We start from the raw sequence: 16379 nt of genomic DNA, 5'->3' as shown, positions 1-16379 counted from the left end.
GACAACTCGAAATCATATAGCAATGTGGGGTCGGAAATGCTTTCCTGAAGCGGTGTTGTACACAGAAGCACCATAAAGAAAAGAGACCGTAAGTGAGAAATCGTTTTAATAATACATGAAAAGAAGCAAAAGGTACATGGATTAAAGTAAGTGTTCGAAGTTTCTTCCACAGGCTACAATGCACGCCTCACATCTCCGACGCATGGACATCCGAACATTCTGGAATACTCCAGGCGAATTTCGAATTTCTTCGGCAGCTACTGCGATTCTTGCAACCAGCTCCTCAGCATTGTCAACAGGGGTGTCATAAACTAGCGATTTCATATGACCCCAGAAATAAAAATCAAGACATGATAGGTCGGGTGACCGAGCAGGCCAACGCACGGGACCACCACGTCCGATCCACTGTTGACCAAATGTGACATCCAGGTAGTTACGAACATCTCCGCTATAATGGGCAGGGGCTCCATCGTGTTGGAACCACATTGTCTGTTGCGTCGATGCAGAAATCTGTTCATCTCTCAAAAGTTGTGGCAATACTTGCTGCAGAAAGATCAAGTAGATAGGTCCGGTTAGCGACACGGTAACAGGTAAGGTCCGATGAGGTGATCTCCCATAATACCGGCCCATACATTGACCGAAAATCGAATCTGTGCTGCACGACGTCGTATTGCATGCGGGTTCTCGACCGCCCAGATATGGTCGTTATGCGTCTTGAAAATTCCTTCCCTTGTGAAGGATGCCTCATCGGAAAACAACACTTCAGCAGGAAAAAGGGGATTTGTAGCACATTTTCCAAGGTACCACTGTGCGAAAGCAATACGAGGTGCATAATCCTCCGGTTGCTGTGTCTGGACACGCTGCACGTGAAACGGATGCATGTCTTGTTCTCGGAGAATCCTCCAGACGCAGCAATGGGAAACCCTGACTGCGTTTGCTAGACTTCGTGTACTCGTTCTTGGATTCCCCTGTACATGCTGCAGCACATTCTGTTCGACGGCTGGAGTCCATGCTGTTCTTACCCTGTCCCTGTCAGCTCTTTCAAATGAACCTCTCTCAGCTAACCTCTGGTGCAGTCTTGTAAAGAAATCATGACTGGGAATATGCCTCGTCGGATATCGTTCCGCGTACAAACGCTGTGCGGCTGACCCACTACAATTTGCAGCCCCGTACGCCAAATGCATATCGGCTAACTCTGCGTTCGTGTAATCATCCATCCTACTAACTTGGTGTTCTTGTGCGAAATTAAGATTCCCTGCACTAAAGCTCGGAATTTTCGATTCTGCCCATTGGTATATGATTTTGAGTTGTCAGGATGTACCCTACCCCTCTTAGAAGTTCTGAAACGTTTAACTGAAACACCCTGTATAGCATCAGCAAAAAAAAAGAAAAAATAAACTTCCCATTCCACCCATCCATTTGCCCACTTCCTTAATTTTATTTATGCTATCACAACCTCCACAATGACAGATGCAATTTGGTTCCAGCAATCAACTACTCATTGGCTAAAGACAAATTTCTGCACATCTATCCTACAACTGTCTTTGCTCAATTTGAGTTTATATCCACTCAGGTTTACAATCTGAGCAAGAGGAAGTATCCCATCAGTATTGGGTCTACTCAAACCAATCAAGGCCATATACATCTCAATCCGATCACCCAGCAAGTGCCTAGCCTCCAGCTCTACATCCTTCCTAAAATGAGGCCTCCAGACCTGTATGCAGTACTCTAGGCCTGACCATTTCCTTATATAAAGGGATAACCACCAAATTATACCTGCTAGCAAAATTCCTGTATATCATTGACAAGACCCCATGACCTGGTCTGGCAGCCTGTCTGCATTGCTCAAAAAACTTCAAATCTGACTGCACAATTACCCCTAGGTTTTTTTATTCTCCATCTAAGCGAAGTACCACACAGTTCGTAGATTTCTCTACAGTTACTGCTACCATATGCAGTACTTTGCATTTGTCAATGTTAAACTTCAGTTGCCACTTCTCAGCCCATATGCCCAACTTTTCTAGATCTTGTTGCAGTAGCATACTGACATAAACTACCTGTGACCTAGTGGTTCTTTTATCTGCAAATTCTTAATGTATGAATAATCACTGCTGATAATCAAATCACCCTCAGGTTGCCTCTCAAGCATGCTGCTGTAGAAAACAATCATCGAGTAAATCCACAAAAGTCATGCTAGTGTGTGAGTGACCAACCCACAAGTTCCAGTCAATATCTGGGAAGTTAAAATCACCCATTATAAGACATCCCGATTTACTAGCCCACTCTATTTCTCTGTATAACTATACATTGTACTAATCATTAGTCCTATAACCCACTTCTACCCTCATTTCTGCTTTCCCAGTGCTTATTTCACACCAAACTAACTCAACATTGCACTCTCCACCAATGTCAACTGGATGCACTGCCTTAAATTTTCTGTGTGATTCTTAACTAACAACATAACTCCTCCTCCTACCTTCCTACCTGTTTATCCTTTCTGTACACATTGTACTCACCAAATTCCAATTCTACATTCCTTATATCTGTGTGACACCACGTCTCTGATATCCCAACAACATCTGCCTTTGATGTCTTGACCAATACTTCAAATTCATCAAATTTATTTACTATACCCTAGCATTAGAGTACATGCAAGTATACGTGCACCTGTTCTTACTCTTAGTTACACTAACACAACCTATGTATTTACTTGTTTCGTGATGATCCCCAGCAACTTGCTTTCCAGGCTGCTGCTCATTCCAATAGAAGCAATGCAAGAATCACTTCCACCTCTACTTGTGGCTACTGTTAATCTATTAGACTGTGAATCCCCCCAAGCTAGCAGTTTTCCGATCCACCTAACATTGCCTCGATAGCTTCAGCAAATATTCTTGCACCCTTTCTATTTAAGTATATCCCATCCTTGTAGAAGCAATCCCTCTACTGTTAACAAGCACAGACCATGCTTAGAAAAATTCTACCTCATGAGCCTTGCACAATCTCTCTCCAGTGCCAAATTGATTGATAAGACTCTTATCATATACTCTCTCCTATCATGTCTGGGCAGAATTTAACCCTAATGGGCAAAAAGATTGGGCAAAATTATGCTCTAACGGAATCTCAATTTCAGCACAAACAAAAGTCTCAACTCTACTATATGCTGATGACCAAGTTATTTTAGCTGAATCCTAAACAGAATTACAACCTTCCCATTTCACCCATCCATTCACTCCAAAAGTTTGTATAGTTCTGCCTTGAACTTATTTAAGTTGTTTAACCTCCACTACAACAGATGGAAGTTTATTCCAACTACCAACCACCCGCTGGCTAAAGGCAAATTTTCGTATATTTATTCTACAATTGTCTTTCCTCAATTTGAATTTATGTCCCTTCAGGTGAGTAATCTATGCAAGAGGAAGAATCCCATCAGCATTGAGCTTGCTCAAACCATTCAAGGCCTTATACACCTCAATAGATCACCTTGCAGGTGCCTAGTCTCCAGAAGCTGCAATTTGCAGAACTTAAAAAAAAAAAAACCTTTCTTGTGTGTGTGTGTGTGTGTGTGTGTGTGTGTGTATAGATAGGTTTTATACATACAGTCAGTCCATGTATAGCACGATAGTGGTGTTCCTAGAAACTCTCATGCAATGCAAAATCGTGCAATATAAACAACAGGCCCTATGGGAAAAATAGTGTTAGGTGCCAACCACCCAAGATTGAACACACATCTGTAACCAAAACATTACCAAACACAACAAATTGTGGTAATAAAATACTTATGTATTTTATAATAGTGGTAATAAAATATGTATTTTATTACCACTATTACGTAATAAAATATTGCTAATGCTTTTGCTTCTATTGTAAGCAAACTTGTTTTTTGTCTGATTTTCTATCCAAACAGACAGCCGTTCCATCTCTTCCAATTCTTTGTGTCTTAATCTAATGGATTTTAATTGCACTTTGAGTTGTTCCTGCTATGAAAGTTGCTTTTATTTTCTCTGCATTCTTTGTAATTCTCGGCGTTGCCTCATTTAGGCCTGTAGCACATGCAATATCACATGGTCTTTCATTTCACTCAAAGTGTTTCACAATTTCATATTTTTCTCTATCAACAGAGGCGAACTGGCCATAAGCCTTACCGGGGAAACCCCGGTGGGCCGGAGGCCAGTGTGATTTTGGCCATAAATGCTAGTATGAGGCCACTACAATTTTCACGGGTAAGAATTTTTGACCCAGTCCGCCTCTGTTTATCGATATTGCTTTTCTTTTTCTCTCTGAATCTGTAGTGTCTTCACCAGGATGCTTCCTTTTCACACCTTTTAAGTATTTTACTCATTTTTAGGGAATAAAGCACAATTACAAAATGAGGAGGCACGCTTGATACACATAAATAAAGCTGCACGTGTGTAGCAAATGAATAAACAACACGGTAAAGGCAGAGACACACTATGAACACCTCACTAGCTCACATTTTACTAAAGCACATTTCTGGGGGTTACTACCATAAAACAATAAAAACAATTTTCAGTTGCATTTCTGCTAGTGGAATCTGTTATAAACTGGTAGTAAACTCGATATAATTACATTTGCGATAATACTGATAGCCGGAATTGTGTGTTTTTTACATTATTATTGTGAAATCTGTTTCTCCTTCACTGATATAAAAAACATAAATACATTTTCAGAATCTTCTCTTCATTCCTATAGTGTTGCATTTGGTTAGGGTGATTCCGTGTTCAACTGCAATTTATCGTAAACACAAAGGCGAATCAAGCATAAGCAAATTCGGTTCGTGTTATATATGATTTCGTTCCCCTATTTATAAATCGTGTATGATCGAATTCGTGTAGTGTAAACACGTGTTATATGAGGAATGACTGTATTTATATGCATTTCAGCTGTATTTCTAAACACGATGTACAGTGTAAATTTTAAATATTTCCCAAACCTAAAAAGATACATCATTGATCTTGAAACTGATGAAAAAAACAGACCATCAGAGCCTTCAAATGCTATGTCTGAATGTCATTGGGTCAACTATTGAACAGTTTTCTTCAAGCTTTGTCAAGTTCAGAGAACTGGAAGAAACTGCATAATTCATTAAGTTTGCAGGCAGCGTAAAACTAGCTGAACTGAACCTGAAAATGTTTCAGTGGATCGAAATGGATGATTTTGAGATGTGCAATTGATTTTCAGAGCACCTCAATTAGGAGGCAAAAATTTATCGATCTCAAAGCTGATTTAGAAAATATTGAAAGGGAATGATTAGTGACAGGATAGGCAAAGAAAACTGCAGAAAATGAGGTATTAAAGTTTAGAATTCCATTCCTGAAACTTTTGTCTGTTTAAAAAATCTAGCAACAGCATTACTAACAATTTTCTCACAACATATTCTTGTGAGTTGCTGTTCTCAGTGATGAACTTTCTTAAGTCTAGTCATAGGAGTATTCTCACGGATGAAACTAGTGATGCAAGCATAGCTCTAAAAGTTACAAAGATAAGCCTTATGTAAAGTATCTGTCATCAATGGTGCAGCAACAGAAGTCTCACTGATGTTTTTTAGTTATAAGAGAGATTTATCATTTTATATTAAATTATTTGTTCTGTAAGTTAAATGTTACATTTATATTATGAAGCATTTTATTTTAATGCCTTTATTAAAGCATCTTTGAAATAATTTCTTTTATTTCACTCTTATTTTGGTTACACTTTTGTCAAGCAAAATTCTGCAAAACTCTGTAAAATCCCGAGCAGCACGCAAGGGTAGTTTTTTTTTTTTTAAAAGATTTAGCCAATTTTCAAATGCACCCTTAAAAAGGTTTGCCACCCCTGTCCTAGAAGGTACATCATCTACAGTAGCACTGATATGGATCATCAACAGTGTGTTAGTGCCTATCCTCTACTATTACTACTATTCAGATGGCCTCTGTGGCCTCCAAACTGACTGCTGCCTTCTTGAATGGAGACTGGCTCACAACAGTTCTGCTTGATAAATAAAAGTTCACCAGACTAACTGTTAACTAAGCAATGTAAATGAATAATCTTATATTTAATCTAAGAATGTATAAATATAGATTTTTCTTGTTTACACCAACCTAATTACTGAACTAATTATTATGACTTGACTGTTACACTGAGTAATGATGCATGTTATTACTGTATTATCATAGTGTAACATATTTCTTTTCTCTTTAATTTATGTATTTCCTGATAGAGAGGCTAACTTGTATCAATTATTCATAGTATCCCCTAGTAAGGCTCTATTCGTTATATGGCAAGCAATCTTATAAATCAAATGTTCGAAAAATTTATTTTATTCATACACTAATTTCTTCTATTCTCTTGATGTGAACCCCTGGCCCCTTGTGGACAGTCATTTGTAACATGAATGTATAACCATCCTTCTGCTGCAATTAGGAGTCTCTCTCTCTCTCTCTCTCTCTCTCTCTCTCTCTCTCTCTCTCTCTCTCTCTCTCTCTCACACACACATGCACGCACCATAATTTCCATATTATAAACAAAAAATTTTAAGGTATTAAAATGACCTTGAAATGGTATTAAAAAATGAAATTTGTCTTAGGAACTAAATATGGAAAATGTAAACCAGCAAAAGAAGTTCTTAATTAAAAAAATTATCTACCAACTAGCAAAATATTCAAAAAGGCTGCTGTCATTGGGAATTTTTAGTACACTATTTAGACAATGGGCCTCCATGGCAACTTAGTCAGCACAATATATTGCCACCTGCCACTCAATTATAGAAGTCTTAAATTCACATCAATGACTGGAAGAATTTCTGAAGTCTTCTTCAATTAAGGCTGTAGTTAGCTGGTCCTAGTCAGGGTTTCCTCCTATGTGTTATTCTGCATTTTTCAGCCATCACAAAATACAAACTGCCTGTGAATACACACACTTCACAAACAAAATACACTAAATTGATATAAGCAACAAGTTCTAGTGCTATAAAAATTTCAATAATCATTTTACTCAGACAATGGGTGCTAGTTCATAGAGTAGTCCAGTTTATATGGGCTGATGTGTATTATATCTGTACAAGTTGACCAACTGCACATTCAGTAGGCTGAAAAACCCAAAGAAACAAACTTGACAAACCTAATCCTTGATTGAAGAGTTTTTTTAAGAATTCTTCCAGTTTGATAATATTGAAACCAGATCTCTCCAAGAAAGTGACATGGAAAACAACTATACTGTCATGGAGATTTATTTGAAACAAAAAGAAAGATACTGATGGCAAGAATAAAAGAACTAGCCTGCAACAATCTAAACAAAAGCAAATAGGTATAAGTAAAATATTTAAAGATACTACCAAGACAATATCAGAATTGGTAAATAAAGATTATCATTCATAAATTGTACAAATGATGGAAGACATAAATACAAAGATTTATAAGTAACAACTAAAATAAAAAGCAAGCACTAATGTCAACATCAACTACAACTTAATATTAGAATTAGAGGTGACATATGATGCAAGGAAACAAGTTTATACAGCATCAGCCAAAAAAAAAATAAAAACCTTACACCTTATGTATCCATCTCCTCTAATAATTTGTCTAACTTTTCCTTAAATTCATTCAAACTTACCCACTTCCACAAGACCAGATGGAAGCTTGTTCCAACAATCAATCAATCACTCTTTGGTTGAAAGCAAATTTTTGCATGCATTTCTGAGGATCTTGCTATCTCACTTAGTATAATTTCACAGCGCTTTTCAGTAATTCATTAGAATAAGACCAGAACCACTTCAAGAATTTAGGTTTAAGTGAAGAAATCAAGTAGCAATGTAAAATACAACCTATTAATGAGTGAATATATAATAAGGAGAAAAAACAAGAGAAACATATACATAAACAGTGGGGAAAAAATATTAAAGAACTGGAGACCCACAGGCAAACAAAGTAGAGGAAGACCAAGAAGAAGATTGGAAGATGATCTGTCCTAAACCCAATATGCTGAATGGGAAAAGAAGAGGGTGAAGAAAAAGATTTTCAAAAAATTATGAGAGAATGTTTCCATAATATGAATCATAAATTAATACTGCCAATTGAAAAGGGATTTGTTAAGTACTTCGAAATACTAAATTCAGTACAGTATATCATTTCTTCTGTATCTAAAAACATGGAGCATAGTCTATCTAGAAATTAGTTTCTCAAATGGGAAAATTTTATCCTGCCTGAGTCCCTTCTCAACATTAATCTAATAGAAAACATCTACAAAAAATAAAAATAAAAGCAAATGAAGTGAAAGCTTGCAAATGATGCTAGTGTGCAGCACCATTATCAGAGTGAAAAGCAACACTGGTATAGAGATTTTATATGAAAATTTGTCAATATTTGTTTAATAAAAACATTTTTAGTAAAACATTTGTTTAGTAAAATATCTTGACTTTGAACCCTTTAAAAAAGACTAGATGGGAAAAATAATCAGATAAATGCCCTGAAGTTAGTAACCTCAGGGCATTTATCTGATTTTTCTATAGCAGAGCTATCAAAAAAAAAAAAAAATCCAGCAGCAAATGGCTATTTGTTTTTTAGGCACATTCACATATGCAAAAAGAACCTATTATCTTTCTATTTGTATATAACTAATGGACTCCCAGTAGACAGATTTTTGTGAAATTTTATATTTGGCTCTTTTAGAAAGATTTGTGAGCCAACCCAAATTTCATTAAAATCAGACAAAAAATCTGGCAGTTATGTTTTTTTTTTTTTTTTTTTTTATCACATAGATTAACCATATGTTATATATATTGTAACTGAAGCACTGGCATAGTGTGAATGTTGCTACAAGCTGAGTGGAGGAACAAATAGACAATATGGCACATGAGCAAAAAAGAAAATTCCTCAGTTTAAGCACTGTGCCATCAGTGTGATTGCTTTTTGAAAGTTCATTTTTTAATCATAAATTTAGCAAATGCATAAATAATGAATTATTACTATTTGTTTATTACACTAAGCACAGCATATTTCAATTTTTATCAAAATCCAGAAATTGAAGTACGTTACAAAAATGACCTAACAATCACTTAAATAAAAGAAAGGTTTGAATTTCTCAAATATCACAGTTAATATTTTAATTAGTTGGATAAATTATAAATTCTCTTTTCACTTGAAAGGCCCCAACAACAAATGATTTTCTGCGGTGAATTTTTTAAGACAAAAAAAATATTCAAAAATGGTCAACAGGTCAACAAGAGTTGTAGGTATTATCTCCCACTGCTCATGGTCACCACTGTTTGCATTAGCAAGTTATTACCAAAAGCCAAGGCTCTGTTAAATAAACCTTACTTAAAAATAATGATACAAGGTGTGGCTATTAAGTAACAAGACTGTTGCAATAAAATAAATACAATGAAATATTTCTTACCCTACAAGTTATCCCCTTCCAAATAATTGCACTGGGCTTGCACATACTGTTCCATACATTTCTTCCAAGCACAGAGACATTTCTCGAAGTCATCTTCTGTATACCCTTTTAACACTTTGGTCATTTTTTTCTGAATGTCTCAAATGGACTGAAAATGGGTTCCCATTAGTACACTTTTCAGTTTAGGGAAAAGAAAAAAAAAAACAGCCACAGAGGGCTAGGTCTGGCAAGTAGGGCGCATGTGTGCAGGCATTGTCATGATGCAGTATCCAACCGTCCTTCCACAATTCAGGTCTCTTCCTTCAAATTTTTTCATGCAGACCTCTCAGAACTTCAATGCAGTATGTTTGACTGACAGTCTGATTTGGTGGGACATATTTAGCCATAATGATACCTTTAACATTGAAGGAAACAAAAAGCACGACTTTAATTTTTGATTTTGAAATTCTCTTTTCTGGTCTGGAGAACTGTTTTGTCTTTCACTGAATTCACTGTCTTTTAGTTTCTAAGTTGTACTGGAACAGCCAACCAACTTTCATCACAAGAAATTATAGTACTCATAAAGACTGGATCATCTTAAATTTTTTTAAAACATCTTCACAAACTTGGAGTCTTCTCATTCTTTGACCTTCATTACAAATTTTAGCATTATCTTGGCGCACACTTTTCTCATGCCCAAATTTTCAGTTAAAATATGTGTAATTGTTTCTTTGTCCATGTCGAGTTCTGATGCAACCATTCTAATGCTTAAAGGACAATCACTTCTAATCAATGTCCTTACCCAGTCCACATTTTCATCAGTTTTCCTGGATAATGGACAGCTTGGTCATTCACTGTCTTCCATAATCTTTCTTCATTCTAAAAATCTTTTATGCCATTCAAACATGCAAGCTCTTGACATAGTATCTTCCCCATAAACTTTACATAACAACTTTAACTGTTTTCTTTAGTTTTATTAAAAATCTTAGGTTGATTCATTGTTCAATTCTTTGGTCTGTCATTTTTCAAGAAAACTGCAAAGACACAAGGAAATGAAAACCTATCTTGCTGCAAAGTGAATAAGCGAGTTAGAATATGACTTCGCAGAAAACTAGGGAAACGTAGAAGTAGTAGTGGCATGTGATGCAAGAAAGCAAGTGTATGAGCTTATGCAGCATCAGCCAAAAAAAAAACACAACATTCCCTCCAAATGCCTGTCCAGTTCCTCCCTAAATTTATTTAACCTATCAACTTCCACAACAACAGATGGAAGTTTGTTCCAGCAATTAACCACCCGCTGGCTAAAGGCAAATTTCCGCACATCTATTCTACATGTCTTTTCTTAATTTGAATTTATGCCCCCTTAGGTTCGTAATCTGAACAAGTGGAAGGATCCCACCAGGATTCAGTGTGCTCAACCCATTCAAAGCCTTATACACCTCAATCAGATCACCACGCAGGTGCCTAGTCTCCAGCCACTGCAAATTGCAGAACTTAAGCCTCTCTTGGTAAGCGGATCCCTTCATTCCCCTCACCAATCTTGTTGCCCTTCTCTGGACATGCTCAAGTAAATCTATATCCTCCCTAAAATGAGGCCTCCAGACCTGTATGCAGTACTCAAGGCGTGGCCTGACTATTGCCTTATACAGAGGGACAATCACCTCCTTTTCCCAGCTTGCAAAATTTATATATATATCATTGACAAAACCCCATGACCTGCACTGGCAGCCTGTCTGCATTGCTCAGAAAACTTCATATCTGACTGAACAATTACTCCCAACAATTACTCCCAGGTCTTTTTCATTTTTAACCACTTTAAGGGTAATACCACACAGTTGGTATGTTTCTCTGGGGTTACTTCTACCAATATGCAGTACTTTGCATTTGTCAAGGTTAAACTTCAGTTGCCACTTCTTAGCTCACCTGCCCAAATTTTCTAGATTCTGTTGCAGTATCACACTGCCATTACTGTCATTAACAACCCTGCCAACCTTTGTATCATCTGCAAACTTCAACACTAAGCCTGATATACCTTCATCAATATCATTGATAAATATACAAAACAACAGTTAGCTCAACAGCAAACCCTGGGGGACTCCACTAATAACATTAGTCTGTGAAAAGCACCTTCCATTGATTGCCACTCTCTGTCTTCTCCCACTCAACTGCCTTTTTATCCATTATAACAACTTACCCTTAATACCATACTGCTCCAATTTGTACAGTGGTCTTCCATATGCAACAGTGACAAAAGCTTTCCTGAAATCAAAGTATATGATATCAAAATTATTTTTTGTATCCAATTCCTTTGTAACCACATCATAGTATCCAATCAGATTTGTCAGACAAGATTTCCCCTTGACAAACCCATGCCGTGACTGAACTATTACTGCAGTCTTGTCTAGATGATCCTGCAATGCATCTTTAACCACTGACTCCATTATTTTTCCCATAACAGAAGTTAAACTAACTGGTCTGTAATTACTCATCACCCTTCGATCTCCCTTTGTGAATTGGGGTCACATTTGCACATCTCCAGTCTATGGGTACCTCCCTTGAGTCCAAAGAATCTCTCATAATTATGGCTAAGGGTTTGCTTACTTCCTTTGCTGCCTCATTTAATATAACTGGATAGATCCCATCCACCCCAGGTGCCTTTCTTGTGTTTATCTTCAACAATTTCTCCTCCACTTTACTCTCAGTTATTACAAGATTATCTAGCTTACTGCCAGAGTTGAATACACCTCTGGCATTCCCCTCGCTGAATAACTCCTCATGTGTGAATATCGATGCAAAATATTCATTTAGCTACCTGAGCAGGATCATCAACAGTTGAACCATCGATGTCAAGTGGACCAATCTGATTCATCTCCTTCCTTCTAGAGTTTACATAAGTAAACAACTGTTTTCTGTTTTTCTTTGCATCCTTTGCCAAAGATTTCTCGTAATCTGCCTTCGCCTGCCTAACCTCCTTTGTGACCTGATTACAGACTAGCTTATATCTGCCATAGGCTTCTGAGTCGCCTGATAATTTATATGCATCCCATGCATTTTTCTTCTCTGTCACGAGTCTCATTAGTTCATTTGATAACCATTTAGGCCTAATCCTTGAACAATATTTCTTAATAGGTATGAAACTTTTAGATAGCTTCCATGATTAATTCCTTGAATGCTTCCCACTTAAAATTTACTGTTGGTAACATCGTCAGTTGATCCAACTGTACAGAATTTAAAAACTGTCTGAGACCACTGTACTCACCTTTATGAAAGCAAAAACTCTTTCCTTTACCCGATGGTAATTATACCTTTAAGTAAATCCCACATCAGTGCACTGTGATCACTGCCACCTAGTGGTTCCTTTATCAGTGAATAATCACTGCTGTTAACCAGATCAAGAGTATTACCCTCTCTTGTTGCCTCTCGAACATGCTGCTGCAGAAAACAATCATCCAATAAAGTCTTACTAGTGTGTGAGTGACCAACCCACAAGTTCCAGTCAATATCTGGAAAGTTAATATTCACCATTATAAGATATTCTGATTTACTGGCCCACTCTATTCCTCTGCACAATTGCTCATTATACTCATCAGATTCATTAGGCCTATTACAAACACCTACTCTCATTTTTTTTTTTTTTTTTCAGTGCTTATGTCACACCAAACAGACTCAACAGTGCACTGTTCATCGATATCAACTGGATGTACTTCTTTTGATTGATTTTATGTTTTTCTTAATTAACAGCATGACACCTCCTCCCTTCCTATTCTGTCTATCCTTTCTGTACACATTGTACTCCCCAAATTCCAAGTCTGCATTCCTAATATCAGTGTGACACCACGTCTCTGATATCCAACAATATCTGCCTTTGATGTCTTGACCAACACTTCAAATTCATCAAATTTATTTATTATACTTCTAGCACTGGTATATATGCAAGCATACATGCACCTATTCCTAGTTACCCTGACACATCCCATATACCCACCTGTTTTACGATGGCTGCCATCAGTCCCTGAAACCTCCAGCACCCCTCGCTCCAGGTCACTACTTATTCTAATAGAAGTTGTGCAAGAATCACCTTCACCACTGCCTGCGGCTACTTTTAACCTTTTAGTCTGTGAATCCCTCCAAGCTAGCAGTTTATCGACCCACCTAACACTGCCTCGATAGCATCAGCAAATATTCTAGCAACCTTTCTATTTAAGTTTATCCCATCAGAAGGTTCGAAGTCAACTGATATACCCTTGTTTCACAGGTGCCACCTGCTGTGTATATTGGATGCATGCACAGTCTCATTATTTAATAGTCACATCTTGTAGTGAATACATAAAACAAACAACAGAACCTGAAGAATTAAGCAGGCAGTTCTTACACATATAGCCAACAGTTCCCACTCTCCCTCGAACCATTTCTCCATCTGGTATTTCTACAGCAAGACCAAGATCTGATATTCTTACATGACCTAGAACAGAAATATAATGAAGAAATGAATTCACACATTAAAAAAAAAACAATTACTCAGTACTGCAATTCAGAATAATATAAAACATCAGAATAAGGGAGTGATATGACATTTATGCAAATGTAATGCAAAAGCTTCATTTTGTACATAACAAACAAGCACACTACATTTTCTAAAAACTTCTTATATTTTGAAGAAAATCAATTGTAAAAAACTTAATTTACTCCTCTGGTATGTATAAAATGATTTTTTTGCACTACATAATATGTAAGTGTTATAAAGCTCCTACAGACCAAGGCTTATTGAATCTAGAGCTAATTTAAATTTCAATATCCATATTTTTTAGCACCTCTAATATTGTAAAAATGCTGTATATCATGGGGTAGGGGCAAGAGCTGCATGCATTTATACATAATTTTCCACTGATGAAGACTTACCAAATTATTTTACACCAGGATGGCATTTTTTGTAATGTGTCTCATTAAAAGTGACACACATGGTAAATATATTACCTCTCCTTAGCAGAGCAATACTTTTTATTTTTATGACTGACACAATGTGTGATGTTTGCTTTCCAACATGGAATGCCTGATGTATTTGTAATAATATTTAGTTTGCTTTATTTTCTACATACAAAATGATGACTTTGTTCTCTACATGCGTAATTTTTACAACTTCAGGATAAAACAATCACTATTTTCAACTTCAATATCTAGCAATACAGTAATCCTATTTTTGTATGAACACAGTTAATGCACAATGAAACACATCCAACAATATGCCTAATCTACCTACGGAAGACACAGAGTAAAATTAATCTCATTATAGTTGTACCTCATATAGGATTATTTACCTAAAGCCTAGCTATTCTATTAAAATCCTCATATCACTCTTCAATTTTTTTTTTTTTTAATTAATTTCATAATACAAATTTTGAATTTTTTTCTAATTTACTTCTTTAAGACTTTTCAGGACAGTGTTACTAATCTGCTTTGGGAACTAAAGACCTAATTTTTTTTAAGTTTATGTTACATGAATACTTGTTTTAAAAATATGGAGCACTGGAATGGACTTTCAAAGGACTCAGATACAGACAACTTTAGGCTATTTCATAGAGAAAAGCCTGAACTTCCGGCCTTTGACTTTGCTATTCTGTTGCAGAGTGTTGCTGTCCAGTTGACAAAATTCTGCTCCCACAAACCTCATTGACACCCAACTAAATCAAACTATGAGAAACATCACTGGCACAATGATGGTTTCCAAGCTGATGACAGAGTGATTGCCAGTCCTTTCAAATGTTGCCCCTTCCCATCTCTGAAGACAGGAAAAGACAGTTAAACAGCTGCGGCATATCCAAACCAGCACAGGGCTACCTCTGCATGATAATATCTGAAATGCACCTCCACAACGACTGAACAGCAGGCACCCGATCTGGAATGATCCTTCACCATTTGAACAGGATACCCCAATCCATGTTGCTGGGCAGCAAGAATGGGATTTTAATTCTAATCAGATCCGCAACTCCCATCTTATTGACAGAGTGGACAAACCCATAGCAGGATTTGACCTTCCCAGAGATTTACTGAAAAAAAATAACCGCTTTAGAAGTGACTGTGTTACATGTGCCAAATCAGAACATAGATGGGGCTTCAGGGATTCTCTCCTGTGTTTGTGGAACTGTAGAAGGTGCTTCACATATATTGTCTGGCTGCACCTCCCTGGAGGAATCACTGCTCTGCATAATTGTACCAATGAGACATTAAATTGGCTTGACTCACATTAAATTTTTGGACTAGTTCAATTCCTATTTTTTGTATTAGTATCTGTTAATTCTTATTATTTAGTTGTCCTGTTGCATTTACTTTTTATCTTGGAATTATTAATTATTGGCTAATTACAATTATTGACTTTGATTAATTACAACCTATAAATGTTATTTCCTTCTTGTAAACTTTGTGCACACATCACTGTACTCTACACATTCGAATAAATAAATAGAGAAAAGAAAAAAAAAATCATTAAGTTTTTATGACTAAAATTTCCGAAAACTTTTATCAACAGTAAAGATAAAATCACTCTTTTTTTTTTTTTTTTTTTTTAATGGCAATCTCAGACATGAAAAGTAATTGAAACCAACAGTACTTTCATACCATGGATGGATTCAGTACTGGGGGACTTAATAACATTAGCCCTGATCAGAAAACAAAAGCAGAGAAGCCAAATTAAGAAGAATAAAGCCAGCATAGAATCCAAAGTTGTATTAAGAACTGATACAGTTGTCACACTGTATACAATGGGATCAATTGATGATGTTACCAGAAGCAAATTCTAAATGGGAAGCATTCAAGGAAGTAATCACAGAAGCTACTAAGCTTTTCATACTGATTAAGAAATACTGTTCAAGGTTTAGGATGATGAACGAATGAGACTTGTTGTTGTTGTTATTTGGTTTTTAGGAGCATTAGCAACTAAGGCCATATTGCTCCGGGATATGCTGTGGTCATTCCCTGACCTTTCCACATCCTCCGTATTTGGTGGTCACGGGCTC

General features: G+C 36.6%; 1 protein-coding gene across 5 annotated transcripts in view; it reads right to left on the bottom strand.

Moving 5' to 3' along the window:
- The window catches only part of LOC150078261 (G protein-coupled receptor kinase 2-like), a 527814-nt gene that overhangs the window by 140874 nt on the left and 370561 nt on the right, over positions 1–16379 (bottom strand). For all 5 annotated transcript variants that reach the window (XM_090385326.1, XM_090385325.1, XM_090385328.1 and 2 more), the window contains one exon: positions 13742–13831. In XM_090385326.1, the coding sequence (XP_090241452.1) occupies positions 13742–13831 (90 nt within the window). The remainder of the gene's footprint in view (positions 1–13741; positions 13832–16379) is intronic.

Source organism: Mastigoproctus giganteus, chromosome 11, assembly GCF_048544385.1.
Source record: "Mastigoproctus giganteus isolate SK-2022 chromosome 11, ASM4854438v1, whole genome shotgun sequence".
NCBI lineage: Eukaryota > Metazoa > Arthropoda > Arachnida > Uropygi > Thelyphonidae > Mastigoproctus > Mastigoproctus giganteus.
This window is presented reverse-complemented; position numbering and strand designations above follow the sequence as displayed.